At 38.4% G+C, this 20,917-nt stretch overlaps 1 protein-coding gene across 3 annotated transcripts in view; it reads right to left on the bottom strand.

Moving 5' to 3' along the window:
• TRPC6 (transient receptor potential cation channel subfamily C member 6) overlaps nt 1-20,917 on the bottom strand; it is a 114,931-nt gene that overhangs the window by 11,302 nt on the left and 82,712 nt on the right. The window contains exons 3-9 of one of the 3 annotated variants that reach the window (XM_086613854.1): nt 19,959-20,144; nt 17,660-17,824; nt 11,190-11,403; nt 9,116-9,343; nt 4,511-4,775; nt 1,434-1,629; nt 196-399 (exon numbers count right to left, since the gene is read on the bottom strand). In XM_086613854.1, the coding sequence (XP_086469980.1) occupies nt 196-399; nt 1,434-1,629; nt 4,511-4,775; nt 9,116-9,343; nt 11,190-11,403; nt 17,660-17,824; nt 19,959-20,144 (1,458 nt within the window). Of the gene's footprint in view, nt 1-189; nt 400-1,433; nt 1,630-4,510; nt 4,776-9,115; nt 9,344-11,189; nt 11,404-17,659; nt 17,825-19,958; nt 20,145-20,917 lie in introns of all 3 variants that reach the window. The other 2 variants (XM_086613846.1, XM_086613862.1) reach the window with 2 other exon arrangements.

Genomic DNA, 20,917 nt, shown 5'->3' with positions numbered 1-20,917 from the left:
TTTACTGATTACAGATATAGAATAATATTTCTATTAAAAAATGAAGAAAGAATTTCAGCCTGTACATAGTGACTGACTTCTGTATGGACTAAGTATGCTGGGAAATTCATCAGAAAAACAGGTGAACAAGAAAAATGAAGTTAAAATTGGTTTTACTTTTAAAATTAGCAGTCAATATACACACTATACATCTACCTTGTTCATCTCTGCATCTTCCTGGAAGCTTTTCTTTTGGCACAGAAATGGCTTAGAAATCCATTTTTTGATTCTGAGTAGGAGATACAGCAAAGATTTTGGGCTTGGCACTAAATTGAAGGGTACTGGGAGAGTTCTTCCTTCTTCAAAGTAAGAAAACCAAAGTTTAGCCCTTGCAAATTTCCATTCTACATCAGCATCATCCTGTAAAACAGAAATGGGGCTGTTAATACGCTGTTAACACCACCTTAACTATTGAAGATGCTCTAGTTAAACTTTATTTGTGTGTTGAATGTAATTGCCTGAAGTTAATCTCAAACAGATCAAGAACTTGTTTATAATCTGTGAAAAAAAAAATCCAATGAATGGAACTTTTCTTATTAATCCATTTAAAATAATGCAATTACAGAAGAACAAAGTGGATTTGATTTAAACGTTGGTTACTCCAGTAATAGCCTCGTTTTTATTGCTCTGAACCTGATAGTTTGCTCTGTGGCCTCTTGAGTCAGAAGAATCTGAACCTCCCTAGAGAACGTGTGTTGCTCTTGCTCAAGCTAGACAATGCTACAGCCCCAAATCAGACACCAAAACCTGGGACCAGAGCAGTGTCAAACAACCTGAGTCTTCTGCTTTGTGGCAATGGTGTCACCTGGGAAATGCTGGGATGGCCTAGCTCCTGTAGATCTGCTTCCTTTTTTTCTAAACCACGATAACGATTTAGCCCTTTGTTTTCCATGGCATGCAAAAGTTCATGCTGATTTTCAGTAGCCCTGCTGATTACTTTGTCAAGCAAAGCTGTGTTCACTGCAGAGGACCAGAGCAACAGTTGTTTACATAAAAGAAGAAAACAGCATGTTACAGACTTGCGTGCAAGGTCAAGGCATAGGAACGAGAACATCCTTGCAGCAAGAAGGACACTACTCAAATAATAACTACAAATGAGGCAAATGAAAGATTCACAAAGTCACACAAGGTAGCCCATCCTCTTCTGGAATATAACACAGTTCAACAGCAGTTTCTTAGTCCAGTCTAATTCTTACTCTTGCAAGCACATGCAGCTGAGTAATTTCCAGGTATTTTATAATAAAAATAGAATTAATATTTTGTCCTAATATATTCCAAAAGCCTATGTGTTATTTTTCTTAAATAAGATGTCAAGAAGGAAATTCTCCAGGAGATTTAGACAATTAGTTATAACAGTAAATGTAGTGACATTTGATCACAAATGGAATTTTTACCTCAATTTCCTGGAATGAACTGTTGATCATTGCGATAAGCATGTTCAGTAAAACAATTACCATGGTAACATTATAGACTCCATAAAGGACATAACCAATATTTTCAATAAATTTGTGTTTATAATTGATGACAACTGATTTAACTTCTGAGAGTCCAAATATAGCCCAGAACAATGTCTTGAAACTTTCTTCAACACTAAAAGGAGAAATTGAACACATCCAAATGTTACTGAAGAAAAGCTGCATATTCCTATTGTAAAAATTGCCAGTTACCACTTTATACAGTATACAATTTTTTCCATCATCATAATGTAGAACTCTGCCATAGTGATATTATGCAGAACAAGTAGACTATCTAGTTTCATAGGTACAGGCTGTTTCATAATATAAGATTCCCAATATTTAGGACTGACAATAAAACCATCTGATTCAGTTTAAGAATTATATATACATTCTCCAAAGAATATTACAATGATTCAGTTGTTAACTACTTTAATCTACATGCTACACACTTGGTAAGGTGAATGTAAATAACAAAATAACCTGCAAATACTTTAAGTGCACCATTAGTTCCCTTAGTACTAATTATTTCACCATTAATACGGCTAACATTCTGAAACTGAAGAAGACAAGATATCTGAATGCAAATCAGCATTTTTCCAAAAATGAGTCTCACAGACCATAATCCTCCAGTTGAGTTTTCACTATTCCACAAAGCCAGGGTAAAGATAATAAGCCATGGTGTGGGGATACTGATTTTTTTTTCAGGCTAGTTCATTTAAATATATGTATTTCCTGTTAATCAGTTTAGAGATATATATACACACACACAAACATAAGTCCAAATATCTGAGGTATCTTTTCCTATCTATCTCCACCTGTTTGAAGACATACTCTCTCTTGCTTCGATGAAGAGTTCTCAGTTCCCCATGTCCAAAAATGCAGTAGCATTGCAAAGTATATTTTAGATTTTATTAAGTTATTGTTAAGAAAAAAATTTAAAATAAATTTCTAATTTTTAGCCATGAATTTACTTCTCTGCTTATAATATTTTATCAGTATTCCATCTGAGAGTTTTAGTTTTAGGTACTTTATCTATTGTGTGAACTAATAATACTAAAAAAGTAGTAACAAATCTTTCCCTCTTGGCCAAGTTTGCTTCCTGGCTGAGTACACTTCATAACAGCTACAGCTTGAATATCATGACAGCCAGAAATTAAGTGAGCAAGGGCTACAGAGCATGGAAAAGAATGAGTTTCCACTGAAGTGATTTATCTTAAAATCACAACTAGAAATGAGAGGCATGACAAATGTAGACTAAATAACTCTTGACAGAAAGAATAAATTCAGAATTTCTATTCCTATGGTGGGAGAAGAAAAAAAGAACAGTCAAGGATATAAAGAGTCAAAAAAAAAAGAGTCTACTTTCTCTTCTCAAGATGGAACACATTATTGCCATTGGAAACTGTGGAGAGCCAAAGCTTAAAAGAGGGATTAATTATTTTTTTTTTTTGAGTAGTAAGAATGTATACAATTGTCTGAATTAAATTGCAAATACATTATAATGTGTATCACACTGCAGTGATTAGGCTGCTTCAATTCCAGATGACTGCGGCACTTGATGGCGGAACCAGCCTTGTTCCCACATGCCGCAGGGAGCTGCTCCGCTCTGAAGTACCGGTGCCGACTGCCCGCACAGGCAGGATGCTGTCCTGCACGTCCAGGGTCTGACCCAGCCCATGTCCCGAAACCCCTGAACAAGGGAACAATCCCTGTGCACGCAGCACTTTTACAGGCTGCACTGCCCGGTCATCCGAGGGATGTCCAGCGCTGTGTGAGGGGTCTGAGGTACTTCTGGTTTGTTATGAGTCTCCCCAGCCCAACGTAGTGCAGGAGGCTGTTGGGCTGCTTTGCCACGAGGGCACACTGCTGGCTCATGGTCAACTTGGGGTCCATCAGGACCCAACCCCAGGTCCTCTTCTGCCAAGCTGTCTTCCAGCTGGTCAGCCCCAGCCTGTCCTGGTGCCTGAGGTTATTCCTCCCCAGGGGCAGGACATGGCATTTTCCTCCATTGAACTTCACGAGAACCCTGTCGGCCCATTTCTCCAGCCTGTTGAGGTCCTTCTGAGTGGCATCACAACCAGCTGGCCTCTTCTGTTCACCTATACAGGCCTCCTTTCTTTGATTTCCTGCCCATTGAGATGGACCAACCTTGAGCATTTGAAAGACAATTCTTGAAAATCAAGCAGCTTCCCCAGACTGCCCTTCTCTTTGGGGCCTTATCCTATGAGATTCTTCCCTGAACAGCCCAAAGTTTGCTCTCCTGAAGTCCAGGGTCGTGGTCCAGCTATTCACCTTGTTCCTTCTTCTCAGGAACCTGAACTCCACCATCTCGTGGCCAGCCAAGGCTGCTCTCAGTCTTCGCATACCCAACAAGTTCTTCCTTGTCTGTAAAAGCCAGGTGTCACAAAGCTCCTCTCTGCATCAGCTCCTCCATCATCTATGTCAGGAAGTTATGGGCAATGCCCTCTTGAAACCTCCTGGACTGCTTGTGCCCTAATGTCTTGCTCCTCCAGGAGGTATGAGGGTGGTTAAAAATCCCCATGAGGACTAGGGCCAGCAAGTGTGAGGTTTCTTCCAGCTGTCTGAAGAAGACCTCGTTCACTTAATTTTCCTGATCAGGCATTCCTTAGTGGACATTCACTGCAACATCACCCATGTTGTTCTGTTCTTTAATCCTGACGTATAAGCTCTCACTGGCTCATCATCCATCCCTAGGCAGAGGAACAGGCATTCCTGCTGCTCTCTCACGTAAAAGGCAACTATATCCCACCTTCCTAGCCTGTCTTTCCTGATTTATCATAGTATTGTTGTGATCAAGAGCTCATCCTCTGATTTCAAATACATACTTTAAACACTAGAACATGAGAGAAAATTACTACCTAGTCCAAGACGACGAAATTTTTAAGAGATGCAAGCCTTATAAAACAATTAGCAAACTTAATACATACAATGTAAGCGAGCAATTTTCCATAAAAATAGCCCACAATCATTACAGCTTAATCAGTTTTACTTACGTTGTGAATGCTTCATTTTGTTTTGCCCCCAGATAGTAGGAATAGAGATTAAACATTCCTATCATGAAAGCCACAAACACCATGATAAATATCACCATGAACTTGAAGATGTCTTTCACAGTTCTGCCAAGTGATATTTGCAGTGGTCCAAAGCTTTCATTAGCTGGTAGGATGTAGGCTATTCTGGAGAAACTTAATACTACTGCAATTGCATACAGGCCTTCAGATATGATCTGAGGATCAGACGGATCCCAGTTTATTCTGGCTAGAAACAAAAGATGAGAATTTTGGTCAGTATTTCAAAGTCCACCTTAGGCTGTTCAGTGAAGTACTCTCGGTGAGTAACAATGACCTATTCAGTGTAAACTGGAATTGAATGCAATGGTGCCATGCAAATTTGGAACAGATAAGACGCAGTCTTAATGGTTTTGTTGTTTTTTATTGTACGTTGCATCATGAATTTTCAGCAATTTTCACTCGGAGAAAAATTCTAAGACTTTGTTGCCTAAAAGTAAGAAGCAGTTAATTTTTACCCTTTCGAACTCAAACAAGACACACGGAAAACCAATTTTCTCACTGAGAGCTGTGAATACTTAGTTAATTACTTGGGCTTCCATGTGCCAAGTACGACTGCTCAAATAGAGCCAGCAGTTGCCCACTACTTCACAGCGCTCAGCGAATGTCTTACATGAAGATGCTGCTAGAAATGAAAGTGAAAGAAAGGAAGATATTTTGTTAAGAATGAATCAGAAGTGGGATATTATTCCATCTACTACGCAATGGCTGGGGAAGTGTTTTACTTTTTTACTTATGTTTATGTTTTACTGTTTTCTTTTTACACATTCATCAGAAGTGTAATCTTTAATAAGAAGAAATCATGAGTGGGATTCAGTTTGAGATTAAGATGTCCACAGACAGCTATCCACATGAGAAGTATAGTCACTGCAGCCTAAAGAGCACTTGGGGCTTGCTTCAGACACCTGAACAAAGACATCCATTGCCATTTGAGATGCCTAGATCCATGGGAGCTCTTTTTGGAACAGCAGCTGGAGGAGATGGAGCAAACCCTGGGCGACTCAAACAGCACTAGTCACTTGTGTTTGGCCAATTGAATTGAGCCAGGTAGCACTAAAACCATTTCACAGCTCCATTGACTGTACTGATTGGATCTCCGTTGAGTATAAAAGTGGGCTGTAACATCACTGAAGTAACTTTTTGGGTGTTCAATCCCAGTCTATTAGAGAATTTATGTAAAACACAGCTTACAGGGTCAGGTGATGAAAACCAAATACATTAATTAGAAATGTGATTTGAGATATCCAAAATGAACTGTTTCGATGTGGGGATATGGAACATTAAATGCCATCCCCAACTCCAAAACTGTGGGAACAATAATGTTTCTCTATTTTTTTCTATCTACTCCATCTTTTTACTCATAGTGAAATGGTAAGGCCCCTTTCCTGGCATACACCAAACACTCACTTCCATCACCTTTCCTATCATCATTTCTATCAATCTCTTCTGTTGAAGCTAATCCACTTGTGTGAATTACTTAAACATTCTTTGGATCATGAGCGAACGTGACACCCTGACACTGCTGTTTGACAGGGAACACATTCAACTGAAGAGGGGAGCATTCAGGTTCAAACCTGTACTTAAAGAAATATTTATAGAAAAGTGTCAGAAGGAGAAATCCAAAGCAATACCATTCAGAATACTTTCTAGCTGGAGATTAAGGCATTCTCCCATGAGGTGGGAGGCTTAAATTCAATTCACTGTTTTGCTTCAGGCAAAGAGAAGAGGTTAACGTGGGATAGGTTTCCTACCTCCCAGCAGAGTGTTGTCATCTATGTTTACTCTACTGTAAATGCCAGAAAATGAAACGAATAATTTATACTGCAATGAAGGTAGTCACTGGAATTTGGAAAAATACTAATTTGAGCTGTTAACTAACAAATAACCGTTTAATAAAAAGTCAGTTGTTTGTACAACTTTATAATATATCCATGCCCAGTAATGCTGAGTATTATTCAAAACATCCTTACATACAGCAGAAAATGGTATTTTTCAAGGAACTTGCTGCCACGCCATTATTCATGTAACATGAGAAAGTAATGAACGACTCCGGGTTTAGGCATAACAAGGCTCAGTTATCTCATATCCATGGCCTTGTTAGCTGCTGTGGGTTTCTTGCAGGTATGTACATATTCTTTTGTGTATTGAGCTCCTCACTGTAAAGCCTACTACACACTATGTTCAAACGCCAAAACGTCTGTCTAGCAAAATACCGTGCATTTTGCGTAAGCAGACATATCTGTGTTAACTTTACCTCAGATTTCACAGATAACTAAAATCAAAGACGGCACATGTTTCAGTATGGGCTAATAGCCAGATGTCTTTCAGGTTTCCAGATGAGCTGCATTATCACAGAAAGCTTGAGGTGGGAAGTGACCTCTAGAGGTCATCTGGCCCAACTTCCCTGCTACAGAAGGGCCACCTAGAGCTGGTTGCCCCAGACAATAGAATCATAGAATCATCTGGTTGGAAGAGACCCTCAAGATCATTGAGTCCAACCATTCACCCTGCACTGTCAGGGGCCCTAAACCATGTTGCTCAACACCAAATCCACACGGTTTTTAAACACCTCCAAGGATGGGGACTCTACCACTTACCTGGGCAGCCTGTTCCAATACTTCACAACTCTCTCTGTAAAAAAATTTTTCCTGATATCTAACCTAAATTTCCCCTGGTGTAACTTGAGGCCATTCCCTCTCGTCCTGTCATTCATAATGTGGGAGAAGAGACCAACCCTCATCTCCCTACAACTTCGCTTACGGTAATTGTAGAGAGTCATAGGGTCCCCTCGAGCCTCCTCTTCTCCAGACTAAACCAGCTACCTCAGCCATGTCTAGATGGCTTTTGAATATCTCCATGGATGGAGACTCCACAACCTCCCTGGGCAACCTGTGCCAGTGATTGGTGACATTCACAGTGAAAGTGTTTCCTGATGTTCAGAGGGAATCTCCTGTGTTTCAGCTTGTGCCCATTGCCTCTGGTCCTGGCACTAGGCACTAAAAGGTTCCTGGCTCCATCCTCTTTGCACCTTCCCTTCAGGTATTTATATACATTGATGAGATCCTTCCTGAGCCTTCTCTTCTCAAGGCTGAACAGTTCCAGCTCTCTCAGCCTTCCTTACAGAAGAGATGCTCCAGTCATTTCATTATCTTTCTGGCACTTTGCTGGACTCTCTTCAGTATGTCCATGTCTGTCTTATGCCGGGGAATCTAGAACAGGACACTGTTCCAGGCATGGGCTCACCAGTGCTGAGTAGAGGGGAAGGATCACCTTCCTCGACCTGTTGGCAATACTCTGTCTAATGCAGCCCAGGATTCCATTGTCCTTCTTTGCTACAAGGGCCCATTTTTGGCCCATGTTCAACCTGATGTCCATCAAGTTATGTTTGCTAGCCTATGATAAAACCTGTGGCATTAAATATTCACTATTAATATTATCCATGTTAGTATGACCATACATAGATGTCCTCCAAACAGACTTCGGTGTACACGCATATGCTAAAAAAAGGCTCAACTCTCCTTAAGTGCATAATGAAGTCACAACTCCCAACTGATGTCAACAGAAACTGCCTTGCTAGATCACTATTACATAGCATAAATGAGTTACAAGACTCGTGCTTGTCATACCCAGAAACTGTGAACATAAACAACAGTCCCTATTTGCAAATTGTTCAAGTGGGTGTTACTGAAAACTGAATTAATATTTAACTCATTACTTTTATAACTTCTGTGAATTTCATAACTTTCCAGTAAACTTTAGAAGACTACAATTTAATGGGTTTCAGAATATATACATTAATTGCTCTGCTTTTTCTACAGCCTGGATAATGAAGAAATGCAGCCTTATCAGAAAAAGTATTTTAGGCATAGAATAGAGAGAGAAACTGATGCAATTCAGGACCTAGAAAAAACACTTCTAATAAAGAGAAGAGAGATGTTGTGGTGTTGGGAGTGGACACAAGTAAACAGAGCTCAATTTTTTCTTATTTGCGCAAAATAACTTCTAGTCACTTCTCTTATATGCCAAGCAAGTTCATTAACATTTGTATCTTTTACTGGCAAAGAGAGTGGATTGAGAAATATTAAAGTAATGGAACAGAGTCTCTGAGCAAAGAATATATGAAAGATATGTTGGTTACGCTGGCAAAGCAGGTTTAGGAAGTTCCTGCTTCTCATTGATTAGTTCTGTCCCTGCGTTACAGCTCACAGACGCCCCAACACGACTGTTCGCAGGGCAGCATTGTGTCATTGAACAGATGGAATGACCTGGATTAAAATTATCTTGAAAAGGCGTGCGGTGACAGTGGGGTTATTTTGATCTTAGAACATTTCAGTGCCTGTTGTCTAGAACAGTCCCTGAAGAGATGTATGAGCATAGACAAGGGAACTGTAATCGAATAGTAGAGATGAGAAAGAGGAGTGGGAATTTCTTAAGCAGTGCATTGTAGAACTAAGTATTGAAAACTTATTAATAGAAAATCAATTTGTCTTGGCCCAAGAAGTAAATCTTAATCACATGCAATCAACTCACCCAAGGTGTAATATTTTATGTTAGGCTCCAGTGTTGGACTTGTCAGATCTTTCATATTTGCATCAACGAAGTTCTGGGCTCTGGATGCATGCCAAAATGCCATAAACCTTGCTATGAATGATGCTGCAAAAATTGCTAACATACCAAAATCAAGCATATTCCATAATTCAAATAGGTATTCCTTTGGACCTTGAGACCAAATTTCTTTACATTCAGACCATATCATGCCTGTATAAGACAGAACAGAGAAAACAGTGAGTTCTTTTATTTTAACATTTGTTTTATTTGATATTTTATTATGTAAGATATACGCTCTTGATTGCACAGTCAAACTCAACGCATTTTTGGTCAGTGGGATTTAAAACACAAACCAAAATCCTTGAACCTGCCAATTTGCATACATTCTTTCCCAAGTGAGTAATAATAGCAATCTTTCATACTGCTTTTTCCTGCAAACTACAGAAGCTTTCAAAGAGAAGAACAGTATGCGAGCGTTACCATCTGTTACAGACATGGGAAGAGACTGAAAGAGCAGAAATGCTCTGGCATGATCGTATAGCAGTGGTAGAACCAATAGCAGAACTCACATTTTCTTATTTGCAGAGTTCCCTGCGTTCTCGGTCTATTTTACCAAACTCGCAAATACATATGACAAATAAGCATGAAAGTAAGAATCAGACCTAATGCTTCTTCAACAGGGCAAAGCTATCTGTTTGATTCCTAATTATTCCCCTTAATAATACAACATAGGAGTACAGTAGTAATTTATGGCATCCTTTTAATTGAGTAAATCCCGTTTCCTTCTCAAGACAAAATTTATTTAATCATGAACTACATTTATAGGATTCGAAAGAGAGTTAATAAAAAACTGAATTGGACTAACGTGACTATTTTTTGCACCTATTGAATTGTCTGAAGGGACTTTTCCTCATTTTCAGCTAAGGACAATTATAACGTTAATTACAGTAATTAAACTCAATGCTGTATGCACTAAGTCAATTTTTCATCAACCATCTTATGCATGACACTGAAATAAATATATTAAATTAGCAAACTAGAACTTCAAATTGGGAAATTATTATTTACTCCTGTATTGTCAGATGAAAGTATGGATGTTTAAAAAATATTTGGAAATCTAACTGCCATATTATTCTTACAATACACAATTATATTAATTTACTAACAGCTTTATGACAAAATAAAGATTGTCCATGTCTTTTAAAGCTATAAAAATTATTTGGTGTAAAATGACTCCAATTTCAATCACAGAGAGCTCATAAAAGCAAAATATTTTAAATGCATAAGCTCTTGAATGGAAACAGATTTTACTTAACTTGAATTTAACCCTCCCATATTACTGACTTAACTAACAACCAGAATCCAGATCCTTAAAATATTTGGGCATCTAACCCCCATTAGAATAAATGGTATTTGACTCGTAAATAAGAACCAGACAGCTAAAATATTTTTGAGAGTCTATGCTCAAGTTCTCATGCTGAATAGTACTGCATCACCAAACTGAAAGGGTCAGCTCAGAGCACTATTCATAGTATTGATTTCATCCCTACGTTGGGATGGAAAAATCTACTGCTGAATGTTCAGGGGTGTATTATCTTGCTTCTCTTTAGTCAATAATACATTCAGCTATACACTATTAATTTTGCAGGCATACTTGCAAAATAAAGAAAATCTTAGCAGAAAGAGACAGTTGGACAGTTGGACAGTTGGCCCATGATGTGGAAAACTTTCTTCTTGGGAGCTGACACAGCTTGACTCAAAAAACCCCAGAAAACTGGTAAACACTTTCCTTTGATATTCATAAATCAGAATTTATTCATATTCAGATGATGTAGATTTCATTTAAGTCCTTAACCTGAATGTTTGTGATTAACTGGGTACACGTGAATCCTGCTGACACCCAGTAAGAAACACGAGGCCAATGAGGGAATGCAGTCAGTTGAATAAACTGCCTTTGTTGCAATTTTTACACATAACATTAAGAGCAAAGGACTAAATTGGGTCCAGCCTCACTGAAATCATAGCAAGACAAATTTAAGCAAAAATTAATCTTTACCTATTACCCAAGAAATAATGAGCATCTCCATCCATGAGAAACAGGATGTTTTCATCCTAAATAGCTGTTTTACATTGCCTGTTGTTTCATTAGGTCGGAGTTTGGTGCCATCAAATCTGTCAGCTGCGTTCATGACAAGTAGACCAAGAAAAATGGTGAAAGAGGCTGCATGGGCTACAAACTTCATAAATGGTCCACGCATTATCCTCCCCAGCTGCAACAGAGGTTATGAAACACAAGGATATTGCATTGTCTTCTTCCAAAATAAAAATGTATAAAGATAACAGTAACACAGATAAATATATATTTCAATAACACACGGGAACAAATATTTGGAAAAACTTATATACTATGGTGCCATGCAGACATTCAGCTTTAAAAGTTTCTACTTATTTGCTATTTTCAGAGGGATAATCGATCAGTTTCACCATATATATATTTTTAACTCAGTGTTTTGAAATAATCCTGTAATTATTTTGGGCCATATATGTCTTTTATAGTTACTCAAGAGAAAAATTTATTATAGCTGTTGAATTTCTTACATGCTAGTCATCTTTACGAGGCAACCAAGAAAATGAGATTTTGACAGTTATTAAAAGCATTAGATTATCACCAGGAGTGAATTATGACTAAAGAATTGTTTCCTGATTGACGTGATACTCAATTTAGCACAGGTATTGTGCAGTTTTCCCACCTTGTTTTCTTTTTTAAAAAAAGTCAGGAGGCTTCAAAAGGTTATGTTTATAGTTCTTAGTGTCTTAATTTCCTTCCTCACTCCTTTAATGGAAATGTGCTCAACTTTGTCATGACTAAGAACAACTTTAAAATGGTTTAGTGCAACACTTCAAAAACCTACAAGTTCCATACAAACTCACAGAAGACTGAACTTTTAGTAATTATTTAATTTATTTTTGAGAGATCCTGCAATAATAATAAAAGTCTTGGCTTGTTCACTTAGTTGGCAGTTGCAGAAAAATACTTCTTTATTTTAGATGAAGACAGGCTCTGTATCTGACACAAATTCCTTGGGAAGAATTGAAAGTAAGCATCACAGATCTCAGTTGAAACATAACAATCTGTGGTCTGGAAAAGGGAGGGGAGAGCAGAAAAACAAGCTATTGGTATTCACATTTTTGCTACACTTGTTTCAATATCAAAGTCAGAATTTTGCTGTCCTTCCAGTCAGCTTCTACAGAAACATAGAACAAGAAGATGCAGCCAAGGACGAGATGGTAAGGTCTCAAATACAGATAACATTAAGAAAGGCAGACAAACGTCAGAAGAAGACACTGATAAAGGAACACTGTCAAGATTAGCAGGCGCAAAATTTGATCCTCTCTCCTTCACATTATTTTGCAAACCCATGCCATTCATTGCATTTCTCAGACAACAAAATCAATTTACCTTTTATTAAATAAAATATTCCGTCAGTCGCATAAGATGAGCTTCAACAACCAATTATTTTGCGTGAACTACAAAGAGAGCAGGTAATTGTCATGGGGAAAGATTTTATTTTAAGTTAGGAAGGAACAGGCATAAACAACACACAATAAAGCAGAGCTGGAAAATGATAAAGTATCTTGACGGTGTCTTTTTAAATGCATTTGACAGTGTCCTTTCAAATGCATTATTCTTGTGTTCACAAACTAAGATGGTTTAGGAGATAGATGCCAGAAAAAGACATAGTCAGAAAATGAGAAAAAATACTGATGGAGATAATGTTAATATATCCCTTCATCAAAAAAACATGTAAAATTTAAAAGACTGATCTCCTAGTGCTTCCCCACCCCTTCAAAGGAGACAGAAAAGTATTTTTTACATGTATATAGAAAAATCTCACTTTTACTGAGAAGCAGGACTAACTACAGTTGAATTGATTACAAAAATGGTAGCATTTATTATGACATTGCCATACAACAGTGATCCAATACAATCTTGAAATGATACTTCTAAAATTCTGAATCTCTTTATGGAGAAAATATTGGTCAGAAAACACGAATCAGGGAAAGAAAGAGCAACATGTGAAAACAAGGCCATAATCTTGTAAGCTTGGACTTTTCCATAAGCTAGAGTCCTTCGTTACCACACTTTCACTGGAGAAAAAAGGCACATGGAGAGCAAGGAGGTGGTGGGTGACAGCCAACATGGCTTCACCAAAGGCAGATCGTGCCTGACCAACTTGGTGGCCTTTTACGATGGGGTGACAGCATCGGTGGACAAGGGTCGACCAATGGATGTCATCTACCTGGACTTGTGCAAAGCTTTTGACACTGTCCCGCACGACATTCTTCTCTCTAAATTAGAGAGTCATGGGTTTGATGGATGGACCACTCGGTGGATAAGGAATTGGCTCAATGGCCGCACTCAGAGAGTAGTGGTCAACGGCTCAATGTCCAAGTGGAGACCGGTCACGAGTGGCGTCCCTCAGGGGTCCGTGTTGGGCCCGGCCCTCTTCAACATCTTTGTCGGTGACGTGGACAGTGGCATGGAGTGCACCCTCAGCAAGTTCGCCGATGACACCAAGCTGTGTGGTGCCGTTGACACGCTGGAAGGGAGGGATGCCATCCAGAGGGACCTTGACAGGCTGGAGAGGTGGGCCCGTACCAACCTCATGAAGTTTAACCAGGCCAAATGCAAGGTCCTACATCTGGGTCGTGGCAATCCCAGGCATAAATACAGACTGGGTGGTGATTGGATCGAGAGCAGCCCTGAGGAGAAGGACTTGGGAGTACTGGTGGACGAGAAGCTCAATATGAGCCGGCAATGTGCTCTTGCGGCCCAGAAGGCCAACCGCGTCCTGGGCTGCATCAAGAGGAGTGTGGCCAGCAGGTCGAGGGAGGTGATTCTCCCCCTCTACTCTGCCCTTGTGAGACCTCACTTGGAGTACTGCGTCCAGTTCTGGAGCCCCCAACATAAGAAGGACATGGACCAGTTGGAGAGGGTCCAGAGGAGGGCCACGAAGATGATAAGAGGGCTGGAGCACCTTTCCTATGAGGACAGGCTGAAAGAGTTGGGGCTGTTCAGCCTGGAGAAGAGGAGGCTCCGGGGTGACCTTATAGCGGTCTTCCAGTACCTCAAGGGGGCCTACAGGAAAGATGGGGAGAGGCTGTTCAGGAGGGCCAGTTATGATAGGACAAGGGGTAATGGTTTTAAAATAGAGGGAGGTAGGTTCAGGTTGGATATTAGGAAAAAATTTTTTACTATGAGAGTGGTAGAACACTGGAACAGGTTGCCCAGAGAGGTGGTGGATGCTCCATCCCTGGAGACGTTCAAGGCCAGGTTGGACAAGGCCCTGAGCAACCTGATCTAGTTGGAGATATCCCTGTTCCTTGCAGGGGGGTTGGACTAGATGACCTTTGAAGGTCCCTTCCAGCCCTAACCATTCTATGATTCTATGATTCTATGATTCACTGTGCATTTTGACATAATAAATTCCCTCCCATTGCACAGACCAAGGATGTGATCTTCTGAATACTTGGAAACTCCTTCTGTAATTTAAGTGCGTTCATGTTTTGTTTTGTTTTGTTTTGTTTTTCTGGTTTCTGATCATCTGTGCTATGGTCTTTGGTTTGCTATAGAAATCTGGAGTGTTTTATAGGTTGGTTTGAGTTAGGACAAGATATGCAATAGTTATGCTGTGGTTACTTTGACATGTATTTGCCTGTATATAGGGCCACCTGACATCGCTGGAACTGGAGTCAGTGATTCACATTATTCTGCCTTTGTGACTCTGCAGAAACAATCCGTTTTATAACATTATGGAGTATGGGATTGATAAAGAAATGAAAAATAGGACTCCAGGTAGCACATCTATCACAAAGGAGTAAAGGCCTGATAACAAAAAAGAGATAATGCATATACTTTTTTTAGGAAGAACAATTTCTTAGCTTCTCATATACTGGACATAATGTTCAATTTCTTTTCCTCTACCACAGTGCAAAAGAGGAATGTGTATAACTCTCAGAAGATGCCTCTAGAAAGCATGTAGCGACTTATCAAGCTTCTTCTTTAGAAATGCCAAGCCCAGGTGGCTGGGAACAACGAAAGAAGGCTCAATTTAAAATTCAGATCCCTCATCTTGGCCAGAGGCTGACTGAACTGCTTATGAATTCATAAAGCTAAAAATCTAAATTCTACCATTAATTAGAGTTGAACAGCACAGACATTAGAGATTCTTGGATATAAGGCAGCTTGTCCAGAGAAGTTGTGGATGCCCCATCCCTGGCAGTGTTCAAGGCCAGGTTGGATGAGGCTTTGAGCAGCCTGGTGTAGCGGAAGGTGTCCTTGCCCATGGCAGAGGGGTTGGAACTAGATGATCTTTGAGGTCATTTCCAACCTAAACCATTCTATGATTCTATGATTCTATAACTGAAAAAAGGTTTTACTCTTTCAAAATGTCATGTAATAAAATAGTATTCTAGAAGTCTTGGGTTAATTATGTCAGTAGTAGTTACACTGTATTACCAATTAGAAATGCAGTGCAAACAGTTCACAAAACTTTGAGGAGACTCCAAGTGGATTGCTGACTGAAATTCAAATAAGAGGCAATCTTAATTCCTTTTGGCATCTGACTCCAGTGAATTCCTGGGAAATCAACAGGACTTTGTCCACATATTTCTATGAAATTTCTTCCAGATCTGATAGTCTCAATTCATTATCTGTGATCCAAGCTCAAGTTAACTTTTTCCTAAAGAGGAAACTGGTCAACTATACAAGTAACTGACTGAGATGTTGCAAATGTTATAAAGACATTTTTGCCTTTCTCAGAGCCATGGCATGCAAATATAAAGAAATGTGTCAGAATAACTCCACTGCAAGCTGTTATTTTCACCACAAATACTGTGAGTATTTCCTCTCTCCTCTGTCAGTGTGCTCTATAGTGCCAAGCCTTGAAAAAGAATGGGTACTTTATCTCAGTAGGAGGAGAAAAGATTTATAAAATTCTATCCATTCATACACAGAACAGACTCTCTTGATACAGACTATGTTCTGTATTGGAGCCATCCCACCCTGAATTAAATTAATTAGTGAACAGTGAACATTTTTGGCTTCAAAAAACAGAAGAATCAAATTTTAAAGTATGAGTGAAGCATAGGATAAGAAATGTTAACTGGTGAAAAAGGTGCATTGGATTTTACATTTGCAGAATATAATGAAACGAAAGCATTCAACTTACAAACCACACAATGAGATGATTAAACAGCTACAGAGGAAGTGAAACCTTAAAGAATGTTGTCCCTTGAATCTTGACTTTAAAAAGCTACTCTGAAATAGCTTTTTCAGAATGTACAATGATTCAAAATTACTTCAAGAGCCAATAAATCATTGAAAAAGGAAAACGACAAATAGACAAGTCACTGCTATAGCTGAAAAACAATTACTGAAGTATGTTGAATCTCAAGGTGTGTTTTATGACAAAAGTATTCATAAAAACCCTAGTCACTATATAGAAAAGTGAAAATTATATACCTGATTTTTATTGTCCAGACTGAAAGTAATGAAAAATACGGCAAAATAAGAAAGGTCCACCTTTTTCCTCTCAGAGAACAATAAAACAACCCCACAAAGATCTCAGCTCTCTCTTTCAGCCTTCCTTTTCCTCTGGAATCTTTTATTTACACAGGATTTGACCTGCTGAAATCATGGCTGCTACACTGTAACCTGTTGAATAATTCTTATAGCATCCTGTTTGTTCCCTGTAACATACTCTCAATGGAAATTTTCCGCTAGTGTTCATATAAAGTGGATAGGGACCAACTAAATCAGAAATTCAACACAAAGTTCAGAGAGGTCAGAGATTCAACTCATCTTCAGCGGAAAGGCTTTTTGTAGTATACATCATCCAAAACAGATACAGTGGCAGCATGCAAATCCAAGTGACACATTATAAATGGATGCAGGGAAGGCTACGTGTCTGCTTTAAAAACTTCCTGAAATATAGTGAGTCTTAGCACCCAACACAGTTCACTTTGACTTCTAGAAAACTGATGCTTATTGTTTGTATTTCTGGCATTCAAATTTCAGTGACTTTTATCTATCAATTTTTAAACATCAAAAATAAAATTGCCTTTGAGTTAACCGGAAGCAACCCAGAGCTTGAACTTAGTCTAGCTCTAAATCAACGGGAAATGAGGATCCTCTGCATCTGCCTACTAATGCAACAACTAAATGAAGAACAGTTTGACTCAGTGTTTCTAAACTACAATTTCTACAAGGTAACTCTTGCTCAATGATTGTAATTAATTTAATATACATTGCATTTAACACATTTATCTGTTTTAATTAGAATTGTCAGAACATGCACTCCTGCAGCCATTCCATTCTAACTCAGCTTTAAAATAACACTTTTCTGAGGTATTATTTAAGCGTGTCAGCAGTTTATACTTAGCCTTCATCTTTGCCAGGCAGGAATCTACACACAGATGATACAGGAGTTAATTAAGGGCCATTACAAGATTTCATAGACTGACCTTGCTGCAAGGAGCAATCCAGTAAGCCATTGAAAGAAACGGCAGTCCTACTGCAACTGCGAGAACAACCAGAAACTTCACTGCCATGGTCTGCTGCCGTAAACCGGACAGATTCTCATACCAGATTGAGAGAAGTTGTTGCTGGCAGTTTGGATGTGCTACAAACTGTAACAAAGAAAAGGAGCATGACAAAATAATATTGCTATCAGAGTGTCTTTTATTAAAATAGCAGTTATATGAAGCTCATTAAGAATGTAGGAATAGCAACAATTCAGCGTATATTCAAAGGAGTATTAACAAGGGTATAAAAAAAAGTTTTTTGATGAGCATAATCTCCCAGCATGGTGGTATGTTGCTATCAGCAACAACAAATCCTTTCATTTAAAAACCTATTATTTTATTGACACTGTGTTCCATCACAAGCTATTAATTTCGATCTAAGGGTAATTAAACATAAACTTTTTCTGGGCAAACTCTACTTGTTTCTGACATTTATAATTTTCATGTTACTACTTCAGAAATTTCAAAACTTAAAGTCTTTCTGCTCTGCAAAGGATGCTATATAGTTTTCAGTTATGAAAGAAAGAATATGCCGTATTTTCACATGCTAATGTGGAAAATATCACTTTTTTTCATCTGGTATAAGGAAACAGCTGTCACTTTCGCAGGAAATCAGCTAAGGACTATTTATAACTTGGATCTGGAACCTTTTGGACAAACTCTGCAAAATAAAGAAGTTTTGCCTATAACCTTCTTTTCTGTCAAAACCTCTGGAGAATATAAGAAACTTCTTACAAAGGTAGATACTAATGAATAGTGGATTCTTGTCACCGTAAATTTTTACGTCTAGACCTGGAATTATAATTAAAAATTCAACTGAATCCAGTATTTTTTTTCAGGAATAGTTCTCTGTATTTAAAGGATGACTGGCTGAAGGTGCAAAAAAAGTCTTCATTCAGGCAAGAGAAAGTGTTGAAGAAAAGTTCACATTCAAGGAAGGATTGAGACTTAAATACTATGAAGGACAAGGTCAGTGTGATATCTTCTCTTCGGAAGTTGTTTCTGCTCTCTTTAGTGACCATAGCTTGCCAAGTGTTTTGTAGGTTTGTGTTCATATGCTGGTAGATGTTCTTCAGTCAAAATGGTTCTCTTCTTTTCTTTCCTTCATGAACACATATATACTCCTCACATATAAATGTTTAAGGTTTTATAAACGTTTTAAGATTTACCCCAAAGAAATGAACTTGATTTTTGTAAAAAATCTGCAACTCTTCTCCAATAAATTAGATCTGTGTATTCAGTGCCTACTGAATTTTTAAGAATCAGAAATCCCTTTCTACTTTTTTTTCTTTGCTAAAATAAGATATTGTTTATTTTCACAGTGTTGATAGGATCCATTTCATTACATAGAAAAAGTTTTATCAAAGGTCTTGCTGCTCTGTCAGGAGATACAGCTCTACTTTAGGGCAACCTGCTTTTGAAGTGTATTGCTGAGCTGTATCATCTTAACCTTGAGTTATACAAACTCCATCAGACAAATCCTTTCTCCCTGGTTCACACTCATGTCACCCAGAACTTTACAACCTATAATATCCAATAGAAGTTTTCTGGGTAATTCAAGGGTCTTGGTCCAGCCACTAACTCAGCTGGTTTCACTGAGCACTTTTCAGATGCAGATCAGAGTACTAAACTGACAGGAGAAATGGAAGTAAATCAAAGAAGGGACAAAAACTCTGGATGACTGCCTGGAGCCTGCTGTCCCTCAGAAGCGAGAACCACAGTACTAGCATTCCCAGATTGTGTCTCTGATTCTCTATACAGACAAATATACATTTTCTGTGAGACACGCAATTTCACGAAGTTTTCTCGGCTTTCTAAGACACAACAGCTTGACAAAAATGTGTGTCAACATCTGTTATCATGCAGTGCACAGGACTGCTATGCTATCTTCTGGTTTTTATTCAATCTTACACTTTTCCAGGCTGCAGAAGTAGTGCAAATTTCTTCCATCTTTTTTTTTTAAAAATAGATGAAACTAAAAATAAGTATCTACAAATTTTGCATATAGCTGCACATTTGATCTCATATTCAATGTGACCAGTATCCACCTTGAATATTTGCTTCTTTTTCATACTGCAAGCTTTTTGAGGAAAGGATTCTTCTGTTTGTAAAATACACTGTATAGAAGGGCCCAAAAGTTCATTTAAGTGTCAGAGGCCACCAAAACATAAACATTTAATAATAGCACAATTTAATATTGCTATCATGACATGTTTGTTTGATCAACATAATTTCTTACTTTTTTAACTTCGTACTTAATGGCGAGTTTTAAGCGGCTAAGGCTGGGGCGACCACGTTCTCCGTTATTATGGCTCATCTCTACATCACCGTTCAAAATAGCTTCCACTTCTTCTGTATTTCTGCACAAATCAAGGAGGCCAACTACAAAATCCTTGCATTGCATAGACAATTTCTTGTAATCATTCTAGAAAAGAAAAGAAGATAACTTGCTGTTAGACCTAACATGAGAGAAATAGTTCTATATCTCAGCTAAACATTTGTGAGCATAAATAGTTTTTTTTGCATATTGTTAGGCTTTTTTCTGGTAGATTCACAGCTCTTTGTTATCAGGCATCTGCCTCCCCTGAATGTTCACAAGGAGTAGTATTCATCTCACCTTGGTTACCTTGGACGTCTACATTATCAATTTTTAAAGCTCAGTTACTTCTCTGGACTTGCTTTAGAGCCAATTGAAAGTTAAAAACCACTTTCAGAAACATTGTATGACATATTTTAATGACTATTTCAAGTTGAGATGAATAGCCCAGAGGAAATGATTTTTCTGTTCACTGACTGTCACAGAAGTCTAGATAACTAGCTTAGATGTAGAAAGTTACATTGTAGAGATCTCAGTTGGACCAGATGAATATCCTACAGGGAACACGTCTAAACAACTTCTCAACCTTCCTGAGAATTAATAAATATATTGAATTTTCTTAGGCCTTGAATTATTCTTGTAAATCTTACATTTCTCATTTTCCAACATCTCTTTTAGCTTGCAAACAGAACATTTGATTGCTGTTTTCCAGCAACAGTGTCAGCTACAGAAAGCATGGTGATATCTCATCTCTAACTTCAACTCAATGCTCTCTAGCTCAAATATCTCACAACAGACTTTGCTGTGTGAGCCATAATGTTGCTCTACAACTGCAGGTTCAGTTGCTTGTTGCTTTTATTACCAAATATTCTTCTCAGTCA

The sequence above is a fragment of the Tauraco erythrolophus genome, chromosome 1, assembly GCF_009769465.1.
Source record: "Tauraco erythrolophus isolate bTauEry1 chromosome 1, bTauEry1.pri, whole genome shotgun sequence".
Taxonomy (NCBI): Eukaryota; Metazoa; Chordata; class Aves; order Musophagiformes; family Musophagidae; genus Tauraco; species Tauraco erythrolophus.
The sequence above is the reverse complement of the archived record's forward strand: the minus strand, read 5'-3'. Positions and strand labels throughout refer to the sequence as shown.